At 51.9% G+C, this 15,968-nt stretch overlaps 1 protein-coding gene across 2 annotated transcripts in view; it reads right to left on the bottom strand.

The window, feature by feature from the left end:
- Positions 1-7,455: 7,455 nt before the first annotated feature.
- The window catches only part of Anks6 (ankyrin repeat and sterile alpha motif domain containing 6), a 36,654-nt gene continuing 28,141 nt past the window's right edge, over positions 7,456-15,968 (bottom strand). For both annotated transcript variants that reach the window (XM_038348022.1, XM_038348021.1), the window contains 4 exons: positions 15,189-15,256; positions 13,228-13,344; positions 12,189-12,285; positions 7,456-8,324 (listed from right to left, as the gene is read on the bottom strand). In XM_038348022.1, the coding sequence (XP_038203950.1) occupies positions 8,275-8,324; positions 12,189-12,285; positions 13,228-13,344; positions 15,189-15,256 (332 nt within the window). In that variant the 3' untranslated portion in view covers positions 7,456-8,274. The remainder of the gene's footprint in view (positions 8,325-12,188; positions 12,286-13,227; positions 13,345-15,188; positions 15,257-15,968) is intronic.

The following is a 15,968-nucleotide window of genomic DNA, read 5'->3' on the forward strand; positions in this document are numbered from 1 at the left end:
ACCTCAAGTTCATTTTCAGCCCTGCAAACTGTCAAAAGGTTCAGAATGTGACCCACTTCACAGCTGTAGAGGCCATCAGAGTATGGGGGTCAGACACATGCCAGTGTGACAGAAAGCTGAGGGGAATCTGAACACAGCACCCCATCTGCTTAAGATACCCTGTCCCCTGCCCTGCAGTGTGTGCACCTTCCCTGAGGACACTTGGATGTGGGTGCAGCTGAAGGGCTCCCCAGCCCTTAAAGACTGACCTGTTGTAGCCCAGGCTGGCTATGAACTTGTGATCCTCCTGCCTCAGCTTTCCAATTGCTAGGATAACAGGCCTGCTTCACGATGCCTACTTAAGGAGACTTTTGTTCTGAGAGGGAGTGTAGCTATGAAATCCAGGATGGCCTCCACATGGTGGGCCTCCTGCCTCCATCTCCTGAGGGCTAGGATTACAGGTATCCAGGGCACTACCACGTTAGGTCTTTACAGATTGTGAAGCACCTACTGTGTGGGATGAACCAGGGACAGCTTTTCTCACTTAATTCCCCCATCACCACAACAGGAGGGACTTTCTCACCACTTTATGGGCGTTGCAAAATGATGTAGTCACTATCAGGTAGGGCCACCATCCTTTCTCTTGGTTGAGTTGAATCACGGAGCCATTTGATTGGAGGGCTCGCCGCCTCTCCCTGGTCTTCCTGGCGTTCGCTCAGGCTGCTCCCCATCCTCCCCACTATTCTCTTGCCCTGGGAGCCAGATGAGCAGCAGTCACACATGGTATTTCCAGGTCTCTCCTCCCCCACGGCTTAGGCAGTGCTCAGAGCGCTGGCAGCCCCAGGGATCCCCCATCTGGCTGCTGAAGCTTGCAGCCTCCTGGGAGGTAGTTCCTATAGCTCCAAGCAGGTGCAGAGGCTGGAAAGACCTGTTGTTCCCAGAGCTGGTAAGTCATGACTTCCCAGGACAAGTGAGGAAGGTGTCGCTGCAGAAGCAGCTTTCTCTGAGCGCGGTAATGAAGCTGCCTACAGCCCTGGCGATAAGAGTTCAGGGAGTCAGCATATGTAGCGGGTGACTTCGGGCAAACACAGTCAAGGGCTCAGCCACAGTCACCCTTGTTAGTGGAAGGGATCTAGAGTCACGTGGGCATCCTGGTCTCAGGCTGTCCTTTAGTTTGACAGAGCATAGAGGCCATTTTCCTCTAAGACTCACTCCCAAAAAGCTTCTAGAGCCCAGTCAGTGAGGGACTGAAGAGCCCAGGTCTGCTGCCTTTAAACTCTGGTTGGTGTGACTGAGTGAACAAGGCATCAGGTGATTGCAGGAGCAACAGGTTCCCAGATCCGAGCGCTTCAGACTGGAAGGCAGGTGCCTGAGACACTCCACAGCACTGTCTTGTGATGTAGAAAGCAGGCTCAGAGAGGGCAAGCAAGGCTGCACAGCACACCCAGCCGCCCTGAGTCCACACTCCCAGGTGTGCTCTCTCTTGGCAGTCCCTGTGATAAAAGTCACCATCCCTATAAGTGCTGTGGGGTTGTCATAAAAGGTCACGCTCCCCTAGACTCTGAGTCCTTTAAGGACACAGCCCTGTTGTCTAAAGACTGCATCCCGGTTCATTTTAGCAGGTACACATCACAAAGACACCAGCGATGGACTGGCTTTCCCCTTGCTGGACCCCTGGGAGATGCAGACGGAGAACCTGCGGAGACCCTATGGGGTTGCCCGAGAATCCCAAGCCTAGTGTTTCCCAAAGAGCAAACTGCAAGGCTGGGCCAGTAGCAAAGGCAGGTGTGGTAAGGAAAAGCCAGAGTGAAGTCATTGAAAATGTGACTTTGTCTTGTCATTGACCTGCTGTGTGATCTCAGGTGGGTGCCACCCCCTGCTTCCTCCACACTATTCCAGAGTTGGGCTTGCTGAGACCCTTGTTCTCCTCACTGCTGACCCTGGGTACCACTTTTACCCTTGTGTCAGGTTTGCAAAGCCTGGGAAAGGGTTGGGGTTAAGATGGAGGTTTTTCTCCCATTTTAGCTCAGGGTTACTGAGTGACTTAGACTCTGGATGTGACAGCTGGTGAATACAAATCTCCTGAGGGGTTCTGTCAAGATCTGACCATGGACAGCAAGTGAATGACAAGCCATCTCCTGCCCACTCTGGGCTGACATGGTAGTCAAGGATGCTGTTAATTTTGCTGTTTACAGAAAGAAGTCCGGTGTGAGTGGAGGCTTTTTTGGTGTTTAAAGCCAGATGGTATTTCCTGCCTTGATCAGCCTGGGAGTTTTGGTTCCCATGGCAACCCTGAAGTTCCACCTACTGCAACTTCCTCATTCTCCAAGCTTCTTCCTCTTCCACCATAGTCAGGGGCCCAGGAGAATAAAGCCGTTAGCTAGTGTGTTGTGCTGCACTTCACAGTGACACCACACTCTGTTTATGACCTCACTCCTCACTGCAGCCCTGCCACGGAGCATCTGCTGTCCCTCTGCTTTGCTCAGGGAAACCCAGGCTCTAGAGACAGGTGATCTGCTCCACTTACCCTCGCTGCCGTCAGCAGGACTCCAGCCAGGTCTGATGCCTCTGGACCCTTGGTAGGATGAGCATCCTCTAGCACACCCTCTGCTGTGCTTACGGTTCCTCAATTCCTAAGTGGTCGATTTCCTTTGTAAGCTGGGCTAAAATCAAGATGTGGCATCTTTACCAAGTTAACTTCTCTGAACCTCACTTTACCCTCAAAATGGTAATAATGATGCATCTGAAAGGGTGGGAGATTACGTATGAAAAAATGTATATATAGCCACAGTATACGCCTACTGTATTTGAAGGACATGTAAGATCAACCTGATTACCCACAAGGCACTGGGTGGATTATTTTGCTTGTGAAACCCGATTCATGAAAGTCTGACAGGTGTCCAATCTTTTTTGTGTGTGGTTTTTCAAGACAGGGTTTCTCTGTGTAGCTTTGGAGGCTGTCGTGGAACTCACTCTGCAGACCAAGCTGGCCTCAAACTCCACCTGCCTCTGCCTACCGAGTGCTGGGGTTAAAGGCATGCACCACCACCACCTGACTTTTTTTTCCCTGTGGGGTATCCCACATTTTGACACTGCAGCATGATATTGTCGTCTACAGATGTGTTGTGCCACACAGCTATGCGATGCACACAGCCTGCAGGCCACAGGTTGGGCATGTCTGTGAGAGGTAGACACATACAGTGCCTGCTTGCTGTGATAAGGGCAGCATAGAACTTCTCAGGATGCACATCCCTGAGGGATGTAGGGGTTTTGCTTATGAATGACCTGGGGAGTAGACCCTGCTTGAAGTGCAGGACTGTAGTTTATGAAGCATTGCATAAGTTTTCTGAATGGTTCATTGTGCAGAGAGGCATGGTCATATCTGTAGAAGCTTCGGGCTCTAGGAGTGTGGGCAGGAGCTGGTGTGGAGTATTCCTCCAGGTATAAGATTGTTAGAAGGGCTCCTGAGGCTGCTGCCTAGGTCCTGTCCATCCCGGAACCCCATGGGGTTTGGGCAGTAACTGTGCCTGACCTTGGGACACTCAGTAGAGCATGGAAAGATGTCAACAGGCCATATCTCGCGTGACAAAACTATGCTCATTGATAATGACTTGGCCAAAGCTTTAGAAACAGAAATTACTTTTTAAAAGTCATCCTTCCTCAGGAATGCCAATGGACACACGTAAGCTCATGACGGAAGGGGGATCAAAGTGGAACTGACAGCCGGCACCTGGTGTTGCTCTTTCTGCCAGTTTTCTTTGCCCTGTATTCTGTATGACTGCGGCTTTGCAAACTGAATTATGTGCATTAAGTTAATTGCTATCCAATTAACAAATATTTTCCATTCATTCTTGCAATCAGTCTGGCTGGTACATCCCATCACCAGCTCTTCTGCCTGTCCCCAACTCTGTGGTGGTCAATGTGGCGGTGCCAAGTGGCTGATGAGCAGTTCATGTGGCTTGACCCCTACAGGACAGACAGGAAAAAAAATGACCAGGAGCTCTGGTGCCCGGGAGTGCTTTCCTGGTGACAAGCCCTCAGGCTGCCAGTTCAGCATCACACCTGCCCCTTGAGCCAGGACAGTCATTATTCTAGAGGATGACAAGCAAGGCAAGGACTTGGCTTGGCTCCCGGGGCTTCCCCCGTGCCTCTCTGACAATGCTCGGGCCTCAGCAGAGGAGCTTGCTACCCAGTTCCCACGATCCCTAAGGACACAGTGAAGTCAGCTTGTCCAGTAGTTCACAAAGCTCTCCAATTGGGGGCCCTTACCACTGGCTCCCCACACTGTGTGGCCCTAACCCCCTTATCTACGTGGGTTCTAGGAGGCAGACTACGCTAGTGTAAATGGCTCTGCAGTCCGGCATTTTGTCAGCTTGACACAGCTATAGTCATCTGGGAGGAGGAAACCTCGGTTGAGAAGAGGCCTCCAGAAGACTGGGCTGTAAGCAGACGATCCTGTAAGGCATTTTCTTAATTAGTGATTGACGGTGCCATCCCTGGGCTGGTGAGCAAGAAAGCAGGCTGAGCAAGCACTGAGGAACAAACCAGTAAGCAACACCCCTCCACGGCCCCTGCGTCACCTTCTACTTCCAGGTTCCTGCTGACATTCTCAGCGACTACTACGTTGTGGAAGTGTAGGATAAACAAACCCTTTCCTCCCCAGGTTTCTTTGGTCATGTGTTTCATCGCAACAGTGGCCCTAATCAAGACACTGGCCTCCAGCGTTTGAATGGACACTTGTAGACAGGACAGTGGAACTGGGTGGCAAGAGAGGAACAAAGGGGACTGAGAAGCATGTGAGGGGCTATGGAGTCCTCAGGCTGGGCCTCAGTGGCTGAACAATGGCTGAGCAGATCCTGAAGGAGTGGGTGACCACGCATGTGACAAGCTCTGGGCCCCACATCCGTCTGCCGATGAGCAAAAACAATTGCTCTGCCGAATGAGCCGCAAGCCAATTAGCTGAGAACTGGAGAAACGAGAGGGTGCAGTGTGGTGACTCTACCCCAGGGGACAGTCTCACCTCAGCAAGGGAGGTGATTAGTCCGTTCTGAAGCATTTGCTGTGCAGGGCTTCGGGGACACTGGCCTGGAGTCTCAGTATATCTAGGCCCCTCTGAACTGTGGGCCCGTGTCTATGAAAGCAACCCAGATCAGGTGCCGATCTCTCAGAGGGCAGAGCAGAGGTGAACAAGACCGACTCGAAGGGTGGAAGGCCACTGGAAAACAGGCCATGAGCATCCCACAAACTCCCCTCCTGTCTCCTATGTCTGGTAACTGAAGCTGCAAGCAGAGCTCACCCGGCACCGCCCAGGTCTAGAATGCAACAGCAGAGCCACGACTGTGCTCATACAGGCCCTAAGGAAAACCCTCCCCATCAGCAGTCACTCTCCGCTCACACTCCAGCCTGACCCACCACCCACACCCTTCCCATCTCTGTGGATCTGACACTGTGGTCTCCCGTCTGGGTTTTCCCTTAGCGCCAGTCTCAGGTTCATCCTGGTCCAGGCATGTGCCAACTGAGAAACACTCCTTCCTATAGGCAGACCACATACATTGGACACCTGGCGTGATGGTTACTGCCAATTTGACAGACTCTGCAGTCACCTGCCTCGGGGAGGGACTGCTGATAGATTAGGTTGGCCTGTGGGCACGCTTGTGAGGCATTTTCTTAGGTTCCTGAGGTGGGACGATCTACACTTGTAGTGGTATTTCATTTGTATTTTAATAAAGCTTGCCTAAAGATCAGAGAGTAAAATAGCTGTACTGATCAACCTTACGGACCAGGCAGTGGTGACACACACCTTTAATACCAGTAGCCACACTAGCTTGCCATAGAAACTGGGCGGTAGTGGTGCACGCCCTTAATCCCAGAGCTAGAGAAGAGCTCTCTGTCTCAGTCACACTCTGAGGTTTCCCGGAGGCAGGATCACTATTTTTCGGACTGAGGCAGAGCTAAGAGCCAGTGGCTGGCTGCTTTGCTTTTCTTACCTTCAGGTTGAACCCCAGTATCTGTCTCTGAGTTTTTGTTAATCGTGTTCCACACGCTGAACGTGGGTGGCACTGTTTCATGAGTTTGGCCTTGGACAGAGAAAAGGAGAGCTGGGCACACGTCCCTGGCTCTGCTGACTACAGACGCCACCACCTCCCTCAAGCTCCAGCCTTCAGGACTCCCTTGCCATGGTGGACTGTACCGTGGAACAGCGAACCAAATGAACCCTTTCTTCCTCAATATGCATTGGTCAGCAGCAACAGAAGAAACCAAGACCCGGGCACTGCCACCTCCCGGTGGTGATGTCGCGCTGAAACACAATTTCCAATCCCTTTGGAAATACGCTGAGGGAAGAACTTCTGGGTTAGATATACACTGTGCTTACACCTTCCGGTTCTGGGCTCCACACCAGGGTCTTGCAAATCTAGAGGCAAGCACTCTACCACTGTGCTTCACCCCAGCCTGGCTGGGTGGACATTTCTATATTTTCCTTATTGAAGGCTCTCTCTGCTTCCTACTTTTTCATGGTTATGGGGGAAAATAAGGCCTGAAAAGGGCCCCAGGAGAGTGTTTCTTTTTAGATTTGTATTTCAGAAGTAAAACTGAAGCTACCATCACTGTGCCCTCTTCCCAACGCAGGGGGAACTCATTAGGGTCAAGGCTGACACATCCACTGGAGACCTGGTTTCAGGGTAACCTGTGATTGGGCACCCATTCCCGTCACTTCTACCTGCTACTGACACCTGCCAGTCCATTCCTCACTAGTCTGAATTGCCCTCTAGCTAGCTCAGCACACAGGGCACCTCTGTGCCCCTCTGGGGGAAGCTCCCTCCTGGTCTGAGTGTTCTTCCTCATGCGGAATTGGCTGTCCATAGGCTCCCCTGTCTCCACACACCTAGACGCCACCTTCTGTTTGCCTGTGCTCCAGGTGGCTGAGGCAGTTTTTTACAGAAACAAGGAGAGCCTTCCGAGCTATTTATAGCCCTTTGTACCCCCTCCCCACTGTAAACAAACTCCAAGGAGGAAATGACAAAGTATCATTTGTTTGGTTGCTGGCTGGGTTACTCATTGCTGACAGGCAGCCAGACAGCAGGAAGACGGACTCAGAGGTGAGACCTGCATTCAAACGAGTGTCCCTCATTAGCTGGGTTTGACCTTCACAAAACTGGTTACTATCGGTGCGTCAACAGTCCCCAAACTGACAGGAATTAAAGGTTCCAGCTGCCTCCAAGGGTTACTGTGGAGATGGGGTAAGGCAGTACACAGAAACACCCTGCAGCAGGTTGCAGGGGCATAGGAGGGACCCCCGGTGCATGCTGTGCCCTGAAGAGCACAAAGACAGGAGACACATTCCCCATTTTTAATATATGCGGTTTGGCAAGCAAAAGTCTTTCCAAGAATCGAGTCTTTATGTGGAAATAATAATGTATGTCTGATGTGAAGAAAACGGGAACCAACTGCGGGGCTGAAACAAAATGGCACCGCCATCTCTGACCATTGGGTGTAGACACCCTAGTGTGGCGTGGGACAAACTCACACCCCAGCCCTGCCACCAGGGTATCCTGAAGAAGATGCCTGGGGCTATGTCTATTGGTCTTGGGGTTGGGGGGGCTCCCATGGGAAGCAGGACCCTGCTCTGAAGTGCCCTGGAGGAGCTGAAGACAGTGAAGTGGGCTTGGTGCTCTCGTGTGTGGCTTCATCCACAGCTCCCTCCTGCACCTTCACCTCACTGTGCATGTGTGCTCTCCATTCTGGAGAGCAGTGCCCCCAAGAGCAGGCGGAGCCCGGCCGATCCTCTGGAAGCCACTGGAAAGCCAGTGTGACACCTGGGAGTGTCTTGGCTCTCTCTCCAAAGCAGCCTGCAGAATCTGGCCCCAGCTTCATTAGGGACAGCATTACGTGTCCTCACATGTTGAACAGGACCCGCTGGTGACTGCTTAAAATGAACAAGAACAGTCAGAGTGGGGTACTGCACCACACCTTCTGCAGGGCTTCACCTGTGTGCAGCATCTTTCCTGCAAGGGTCCCAGGCCTTGACGGGTAGCACCTACTTGCATGTAGAGGTTAGGGTTTACATCTGCAGCCATGAGGCCTCCATATTAGCCTCTCCAAAGCATTAGCAAGAGAGGGGCATCTCGGGCCCTTGCACACTGCATCAGCCAGTCTTCTGTCCACTTGCTGTGAGTTCCAGTGAAGAAATAATCCAGGCAAGAAAAGGGCAGCGATTCTCTGCTCAAGCCTCAATATCCCAGGGCTCCGATGCCAGCAGAGCCATCACAAGCACAGCTCCCTCTTGCACAGCTGCAGCTACCTCTTGCTAGACACTGCTTCTTCTGGCTTTACCCATCCGGCCATGGCTTATATCGTCGTAGATGGACAGATGGAAGAAAGAGGGAGAAGGGAAAGGAACAGATTTAAAACATGCAGCCATTTTTGAGATTCCTACCATCTACACAGCTCCAGGGCAAAAGGGGCTTTTTCTGGCCTCTATCTGATTTTGGCACCTTGGGACAGCTGTTCCCTGGTAATATCAAAAGGAAAACTGAGGTTTGGAAGATGAAGCAGCATCCTGTGCATTGCTTGGGGAACAGTGGCTAAGCTAGGGCTGGGCCCGCTCCATGCGCGGTTTCTTTCTAGTGCTTCTGCTCACTTCAAAAAGGGACGTCAGGTGACGTGACATAGCAGACATATCCCCTGGACATAATCCAATGAGGGTAGCTGCTGCCACTTACCTCCCCCATCCCCGACTGTACCATGTCCACACCTGTCCTAAGGACCACCCAGGTGGAGCCGGAGATCTCACTAATGACTGAGTGCTTCACTCACCACACACGTTATCATACATCCCGACATGGATCCCACTGGCTGGCTGGTCAAGGGCCATACTGAGTCCTTCTGTGGTCTCAGAGCCAAGTGGGTCTGGTGTGGGGCAGATGCTCAATCAATATCCCAAGAACGAAAGAATAAAAAAGGAAACTTTGTTCTTACAAATTCTGCCGGCCTTCTTGGAATGGTATGGGTTAGAAAGAGGTGGCCAGAACATTCCAGCAGGATGCTGGGCAGAACGCCTCCCACTGTGCAGTGGACAGGAAGCCCACTGAGCAGGGTTCCAGCCAGCTGAGTCAGGGAACTCCCTTACCCTGATGTCCTACAGACAAGCAGGCCACTCCTGCAGGGCTACTGAGAACAGAGGTGGTGATTCCTGAGGACTGCGGCCTGGCTCAGACTGAGTGCTCCTAGTAGCTTGCAGCTGTCACTGTTCCAGATGAATCAGGGCTTTCTCAGGTGTTCAAGGGACCCTGGTCTCGCAAGAAGGCCTTAAAAGCCACCATGAGAAATGGCACCAGCTCTGTGGCCCATGAAGCGGCCAGCACAATGAAGGTACAGAGGTACCTCACTGCAAGGACAATCTCATGCCTTTGACTTTGACTAGTGTTTGCCAAACCTTCCTGATAAAGAACCTGACCCAATTTCCACAAACCCTCCTGTCAAAACCTAACATCTCGTGGCACTAGTGTTCCACGGAGTGCATTCTGGGAATTACTGGAAGTCATTTGGAGGGCTGAGAACAACCATGAGCAGAAAAGGGTCCCCAGAAGAGATGGTGACGGCTCAGAAAGAATGCCAGGACTCTTGCCAATCAGCATGCTGCATGGGAGGAAGGGGCTCATAACCATCTGAGTGCAGTAAAGGTAAGAATGGCGTCGCCCAGAGCCTGTCTCACACCAACCCAGCTGTGCAGCTCTCAGATGAGGTCCGGGAGGCCTGTCCTATAGAAGCCAGCTCTAGCACACCTGTCTCACAGGTGCCCACCTGAGAGCCGTGCTGATCCTGTAGTCATGCAAGATGGGATAAAAGCAGGCAGCATACCCATAGCCTCAGACTCAAATGCTGGGGATTTGAACCTCAGCCAGGGGTCACCTCTGAGGACACTGGTCACTCATGACAAGTAGCACTACTGCATCTAACTCTAGAGGTGGATAGGATGGGAAGGCCTGGACATGTCAGCCACCCGCTCTGACACACTCAGCACTGCTACTTCAGGGCTGCTTTCTGCCTCCTGGGTCTACTTCCTCATGTACTGTGTAACATTAACCAGTGTGGAGGACAGATGACCATGCCAAGAAGCTTGGGCACATAACACGAACTTAGCAAGCATGTCTACTTAAAGCAGTGATTCCCAACCTGTGGGTCGCAGCCCCTTTGCCAAACCTCTATCTCTAAAAATATTTACATTATTACAATCTATAACAGTAGAAAATTACAGTTGTGAAGTAGCAACCGAAATAATTTTATGGATCTGTATTAAAGGGGCACATTTGGAAGGTTGAGAACCACGGCCTTAGAGGGTAGTTAGCAGACAGGAGCCTTCTCATCTACTAACAGTTTTAGTGAGCAGAGGATGGGAGGAACAAGACACCCACTGGATCCACTGGGCCATCAGGGGAAAACATAGGCTCTGGCCAACATGGTAGCCAAGGCCTCTAACAGCCAGTATGGAGGGACACGTAAGAGATGGCCCAGCACAGCTCATAGAAGAACCGCTGTCTGCTAGGTGCCTCCTGTGGACCAAATGCTTGAGGAGCTCAAGCACCTCTTTTACCACATCCCTGGCCAGCTGTGTGGCCGGCCCTGGCCCTGGCCCCAAGTCCACAGCATAGAGCCTACTCATTCCTGCTGTTCCTGAGACCGGGCCTCCCTGCTCACAGTTTTCCCATCAAGATTCTCCAGACATCTCCAGCTTCTCTCTTATGCCCAGCACCCAGTATAAAATAGAAAGAGTGGATTTGAAAAGCCAGTCTCACCCTCAATATCATACAGTAGAGAATACACAGGCCAATTAACTTTTGAGGATCACAGCATTAATAAGGTAGAAAAGAAACCCCAAAGTTTCTACTTTTCAGTCTTCTGAGCCCCCAAAGTCCTATTATTATTTCTCTCTCTCTCTCTCTCTCTCTCTCTCTCTCTCTCTCTCTCTCTCTCTCTCTCTCTCTCTCTCTCTCTATCTATCTCTCTGTTTTTTGAGACAGGATTTCTTTGTATAGTCCTGCCTGCTCTGGAACTTGTTCTGTAGACCAGGCTGGCCTTGAACTCACAGAGATCTGTCTGCCTCTGCCTCCCAAGTGCTGGGATTGAAGCCCCCAAACCAGAGACAGTGCCTCAGTCTCCGGCTATGTGCAGAAAGTCGTACCTGGCTCTGGAGGGCATCATGGGGCCCAGAGCCTCATTTCCCCAGCTCTCTACCCTGTAGGTAGGGAAGGCAAAGGCCACAAAGGAGGAGGGACCCACACAGTGGGTCTCCAGGCTGTCCAACAGAGGAAAGCATCCTGTAACCTGACATTTGCTGCTTCTGTGAAGTAGCTGCAGTGAAGAGATATCGTAGTGATGTACACAGCGCAGAAGAACCATGTGCATATGTAGGGACACCAAGAAAGGCCATGACTGGATGACGGGGACTACCAGGAATGAGTTAGAAGTTGCTGTTCTGTAGCAAATAGTTGCATGTATCCAAGGCTGGCCAAAAACTCATAGCCAATGAATACTTTGAACTTCTGATCTTCCTGCCTTCACCTCCATAAGTGCTAAGATTATAGGCACAAAGCACCGCATCATTTATGTGGCGCTGGGAATTGAACCTGGGTCTTCATGCTAGACAAGCACTCTACCAACTAAGCCTCATCCCCAGCTACAAGAGGAGGTTTTGTAGCAAGATGTAGCAGGCAGGGCTTACCTTCCACCTCTCTCCCCTATCTGTGGTTAGTGTTGCTTAAGCCACTACAGGAACTACATTTCCCAGCCTGCTTTGCACCCAGGTAGAGCCAGGTGATGACTAAGGGCAATGAAGCATGAGCAAAGGCATTTAGGAAGAAGCCGAGTCTGTCACTTCCATTCTCCCTTCTGTCTGCCAGAAGCAAAGACTTTAAAACTCCTGAGGATGGTAAGTCACCAGGGGTAGTAGGGGTTCCCAAGTGACTGTGTGAACCCCACTACCAACCAGGAGCACCCTAATGGAATGTTGGGAGAGACTCAGTCTCTACCCACAGGAGTCCCCAGTCTCTCTACATAGGACAAATATCACCAGAGCTGTTCTGGTGGAGGGGACAGTGAATGGGCCAATATGTAAAGCGGCAGTTTGGGGCAGTAGCTTGGCCCCCTGCTGTGCAGGGGTGTTGATGCTCAGGGTGCTCACACTGATGGTCACAGCAAAGAGGCTCACGTACAGGGACTGTTGCCGGGGGCCCTGGTGTTGCTGGCGCTGCTCTCAAAGGAAGAGTGGAAGTTGTGAATGGTTTCCTGTAGAATCTGCCTCTCACGGCCCTGTGGACAGAACGGAAGCACACACAGAGGTCCTATTAGATCTGTGGCTGTTCATCAGCTGACTGTGGCCGAGGCTCAGTGCACACTTGGAAAACCCCGACTGCTCTGGAGGGAAACGACTACCTCGTAAGCGGGCTGAGTCAGACCGAGTCAGAAGCTCCCAGCGCCCACAATGATGGCTTCTGAAAGGAGACCCTAGCGCAGAGGTCTTTTCTCTAGCTGAGGTATGACTAGGGGGTCCCACCTGGCTCATGGGGAGAGCTTCTCACTTGCACAACTTCAGGAATGCAATAGGACCCTCACAACAAAGCCCTAGCCCCCAATTTTGATGTGAGGAAATGCAGAGGTATCTGTTTCCTCAGCCCTAGGAGATCCCCTCCCCCAATGCCCAGGTGAGAAGCAGCAACAGACACATACAGATTAAACATGAACTAAAACCCAATAGCCCGGGTTCAAATCCCGGCTGTCCCATTTGCCTCTCTGCCTCTCAGGGCCTTGGTTTCCTCATCTGTAGGTGGTGCAAGGATAGTAGCTCAGTAGGTAGGGTCCCACCATGGGACACTGCAGGGCAGCTGGGAGGCTCTGTTAGGAACCTTAGTGCATGCAACAGCCCTAGTCCTGATACTATGGACAGGACAGGGAAGGAATGCCATGTCCTGAGATTCCACCCACAGCTACTCTGATCCCAGGGTTCCAGTCCACAATGTTGTCAAACATAATACCCATCCCTCATGGTTGAAACCACATAATACATATGTAAATTGTAGGAGAGGCATCTGCAGAGGGAACAGGCTGCATGGGGAGGTAGTGGGCTCTCAGTCATGAGAAGTGTGCAAGTAGGCCGACTCTGTCACCCGCCAGAGGAGACACAGAGGGACCATCATGGCAATCCTGGTGGTCTTCGCATTTAAACAAGGTGGGTAGGAAGCCAGAACACAGTACCTTGCCTGCATTTAACTCGGAGATGGCGGCCAGAATCTGCTGCCGGGAACCATCCGTCTTAATACCCAGCTCCTGCAGGTCACCATCAGTGAGAGTGAGGAAGGCTTCCATGTCCACCTGGGGAGAGAAGGGACACTCTGTGGGACACTGTCCCCTACTGCACATGTGCAACAGGAGGGGCTTCTGAGCCTTATCTCTATGAACCTGTTATGACTCACTACTTCCAAGTCCAGTCTGACACTTAAAGATGGCTAACTGTTCACAGCCCTAACCCTTGGCTTTCTGACAGAGGCATTGTGGGAAGATTGGACATCTTGGGGACAGGGATCTGAAGGACTCGACATTCTGCCACTAGGAAGGGAATCCCCATGTGGCTGTATGCAGCAATACCGGACCCTGCACAGCAAACAGGCTGCATGGGAGCGGTCAGCACACCCTCCCCTCCACAGGAAAGAGAGGTGCACACTGGGGAAGGACAGAGTGAGAGATAAGCAGGGGCAGGAGACGAGAGAAGGGCCATGGGGGACTGGGGCAGAGATACCAGTAGGGCCATGTGCCCCTTTTCTGTGAAGGTGACATGCTGCCCGCCTTCCCGGCCCGCCTGGGTGCTGAAGAGATGGCCCTGCTATAGGAGAAAAGCTAACAGACTTCTGCTCCAGGAACTTGGGGCTAAGAGATGGTCAAAGTGGCCCAGGTAAAGACATCCCACCACCCCACATGTGGGACAGCAGCAGCCTGAAACCCAGGGGGCCAGGAACATGCTCCCATACCCAACAAACCCAGTCCTGTGCACTGGACCCTGCACACAGAGTGTGGGTGTGGTGGCTGGGTGAGGGTCACACACCTCATAAATCAGAAGCGAGGTACATTCTGAGACAGAGTATGGACACAGCAAAGCAGAGCAGGCAGCAGCCGGAAATCAGGAGACGGCTCTTGGAAACGAGGAAACCTCTGTGGGAGTCTCAAAGGCCAAGGAGACAGACATGACAGGACAGGAGGAAAACCGAGGAAGAAGGCTGCACACACATCTGTGTCTGGAGCTTTCCCCTGTCTCAGGTTTGGTGGGGATCACAAGTGACAGTACTCAGACAGCTGTCATGTGCCCAGCTGCCAGCAGACTCCTACACCAGTGACCACAGCCAGGGCTGGCGGCCTGCAGGGGGGTTTATTGGGCAAATACAGTGAACTTTACAATTTGATTGTTGTATAACCCACCTGCTCTACAATTCACCAAATGCAGCTGTGCTTAAAGTAAGCATCTGGATTAGCACACCTGGCATCAGGCCATCCTTCCAGGGAAATGGTCTCAAGTTTCCCAGGCTGACCTTGAACTTCCTGCCTCCACTTCCTGGAGGCTGGGGTTGGGTGCACAACCACCCCTGGTAGGTGCAGTGCTGGGAGATGAAGCTAGGACTTCAGGATGTTAGGTGAGCAGTCTACACCTGAACTACACCCCAGCTTTAGGGCCTTTTCATTCCCTGTTTGGAAGCCTATACCCAGTGGCAGTCACTCTGAATCAGCCTCACTGTCTCTCTCTAGGCCCTCCTCTCTCTTTCTCTCTCTCTCATATCCCCAGATCCTCTCACTCTCTAGTCCAGGATGACCTGGGACTTGTAGCAATCCTCCTGCCTCAGTGGTATGACAGGCATGAGTCGCCGCGCCCATTTGAAATGTGGCTTTGGAGTGCTTGTAGGTACACACTCAGATGACCCTTGACACAGTTTCTAGACACTTCCCAAACTCGGATTCACATGGGGCCTGTGCGAAGCCCATACAACAAACTTGCTTTCACTACAGAAAAGTGCCTGGTTACAGACTTCTATCACAAAGGCAAACTCCGGCCCTGTGCCACTGGGAAGGACTCAGATGCAATAGTTGCAGGCGGACAGGAGGGAACCACACATGCAAAGTCTTTGTTTTAATGATAAGTCTTAGTTGACACCCAAGAACAACACCCTTACCTCTTGCTCCTCAAAGATGGGCTGGTACTTCTCTAGTGATAATTTCTTAAGTATTCCAGTCAGCTCGTCTTTGTGAAAAAGAGATAGGGATTAAACACACACACACACACACACACATTTTGGAGTCTGGTAACACACAGCAGGAATGGGTCTTTCCACTTCTCAAGGATATTAGTATGAGCCCCTAAGGGGCCCTAGCACAGAAAGATATCTTGGGGTTGTACCCCAGGTGACTGAGGCTAGATATGCTCAGCTATACTCTCCAGGCCCTAGCTCTCTAGAAAGCCAAGATCAGTGTGACCTAGGCTGATGGTCCCGGGGCTGCAGGCAGCAGCAGATGCGGGGAGTTCTAGCTACCGGGAATGAAAGCTGCCAGTGCAAGAGCATGCATTCAATGCTGTGGCTGAGGCCAGAGTTCTCAGCCAGTGTGAGAATGGCACCAGAGTAGGCAGGTGTGGCAGATGAGTTGGGGGAGGGGGCTCCCATGAATGGAGCCCATGACCTCCCCAAAGCAGGGGTAGCAGAGCCAGAAGGACTTAGATCAGGGTATGAAGGTGGACACCAGACAAGGTAGGGCAAGGAGAGGACCCAGAGCAGTGCCTGGGACTAGAAGAAATCAAGGACATGCTCAGGAGGGACTTATTGGACTAGAGACACCAAACAGAGGACACACAGGCTGACAGCTAAGGCAGGAAGAGAGGAGAGCAGGGTGGATGGATGACAAGGAACAAGATGCTGTTTGACGGAGGGGGAACAGAGACATTTGACAATAAATGAAGG

This window comes from Arvicola amphibius, chromosome 11 (genome assembly GCF_903992535.2).
Source record: "Arvicola amphibius chromosome 11, mArvAmp1.2, whole genome shotgun sequence".
Lineage (NCBI taxonomy): Eukaryota > Metazoa > Chordata > Mammalia > Rodentia > Cricetidae > Arvicola > Arvicola amphibius.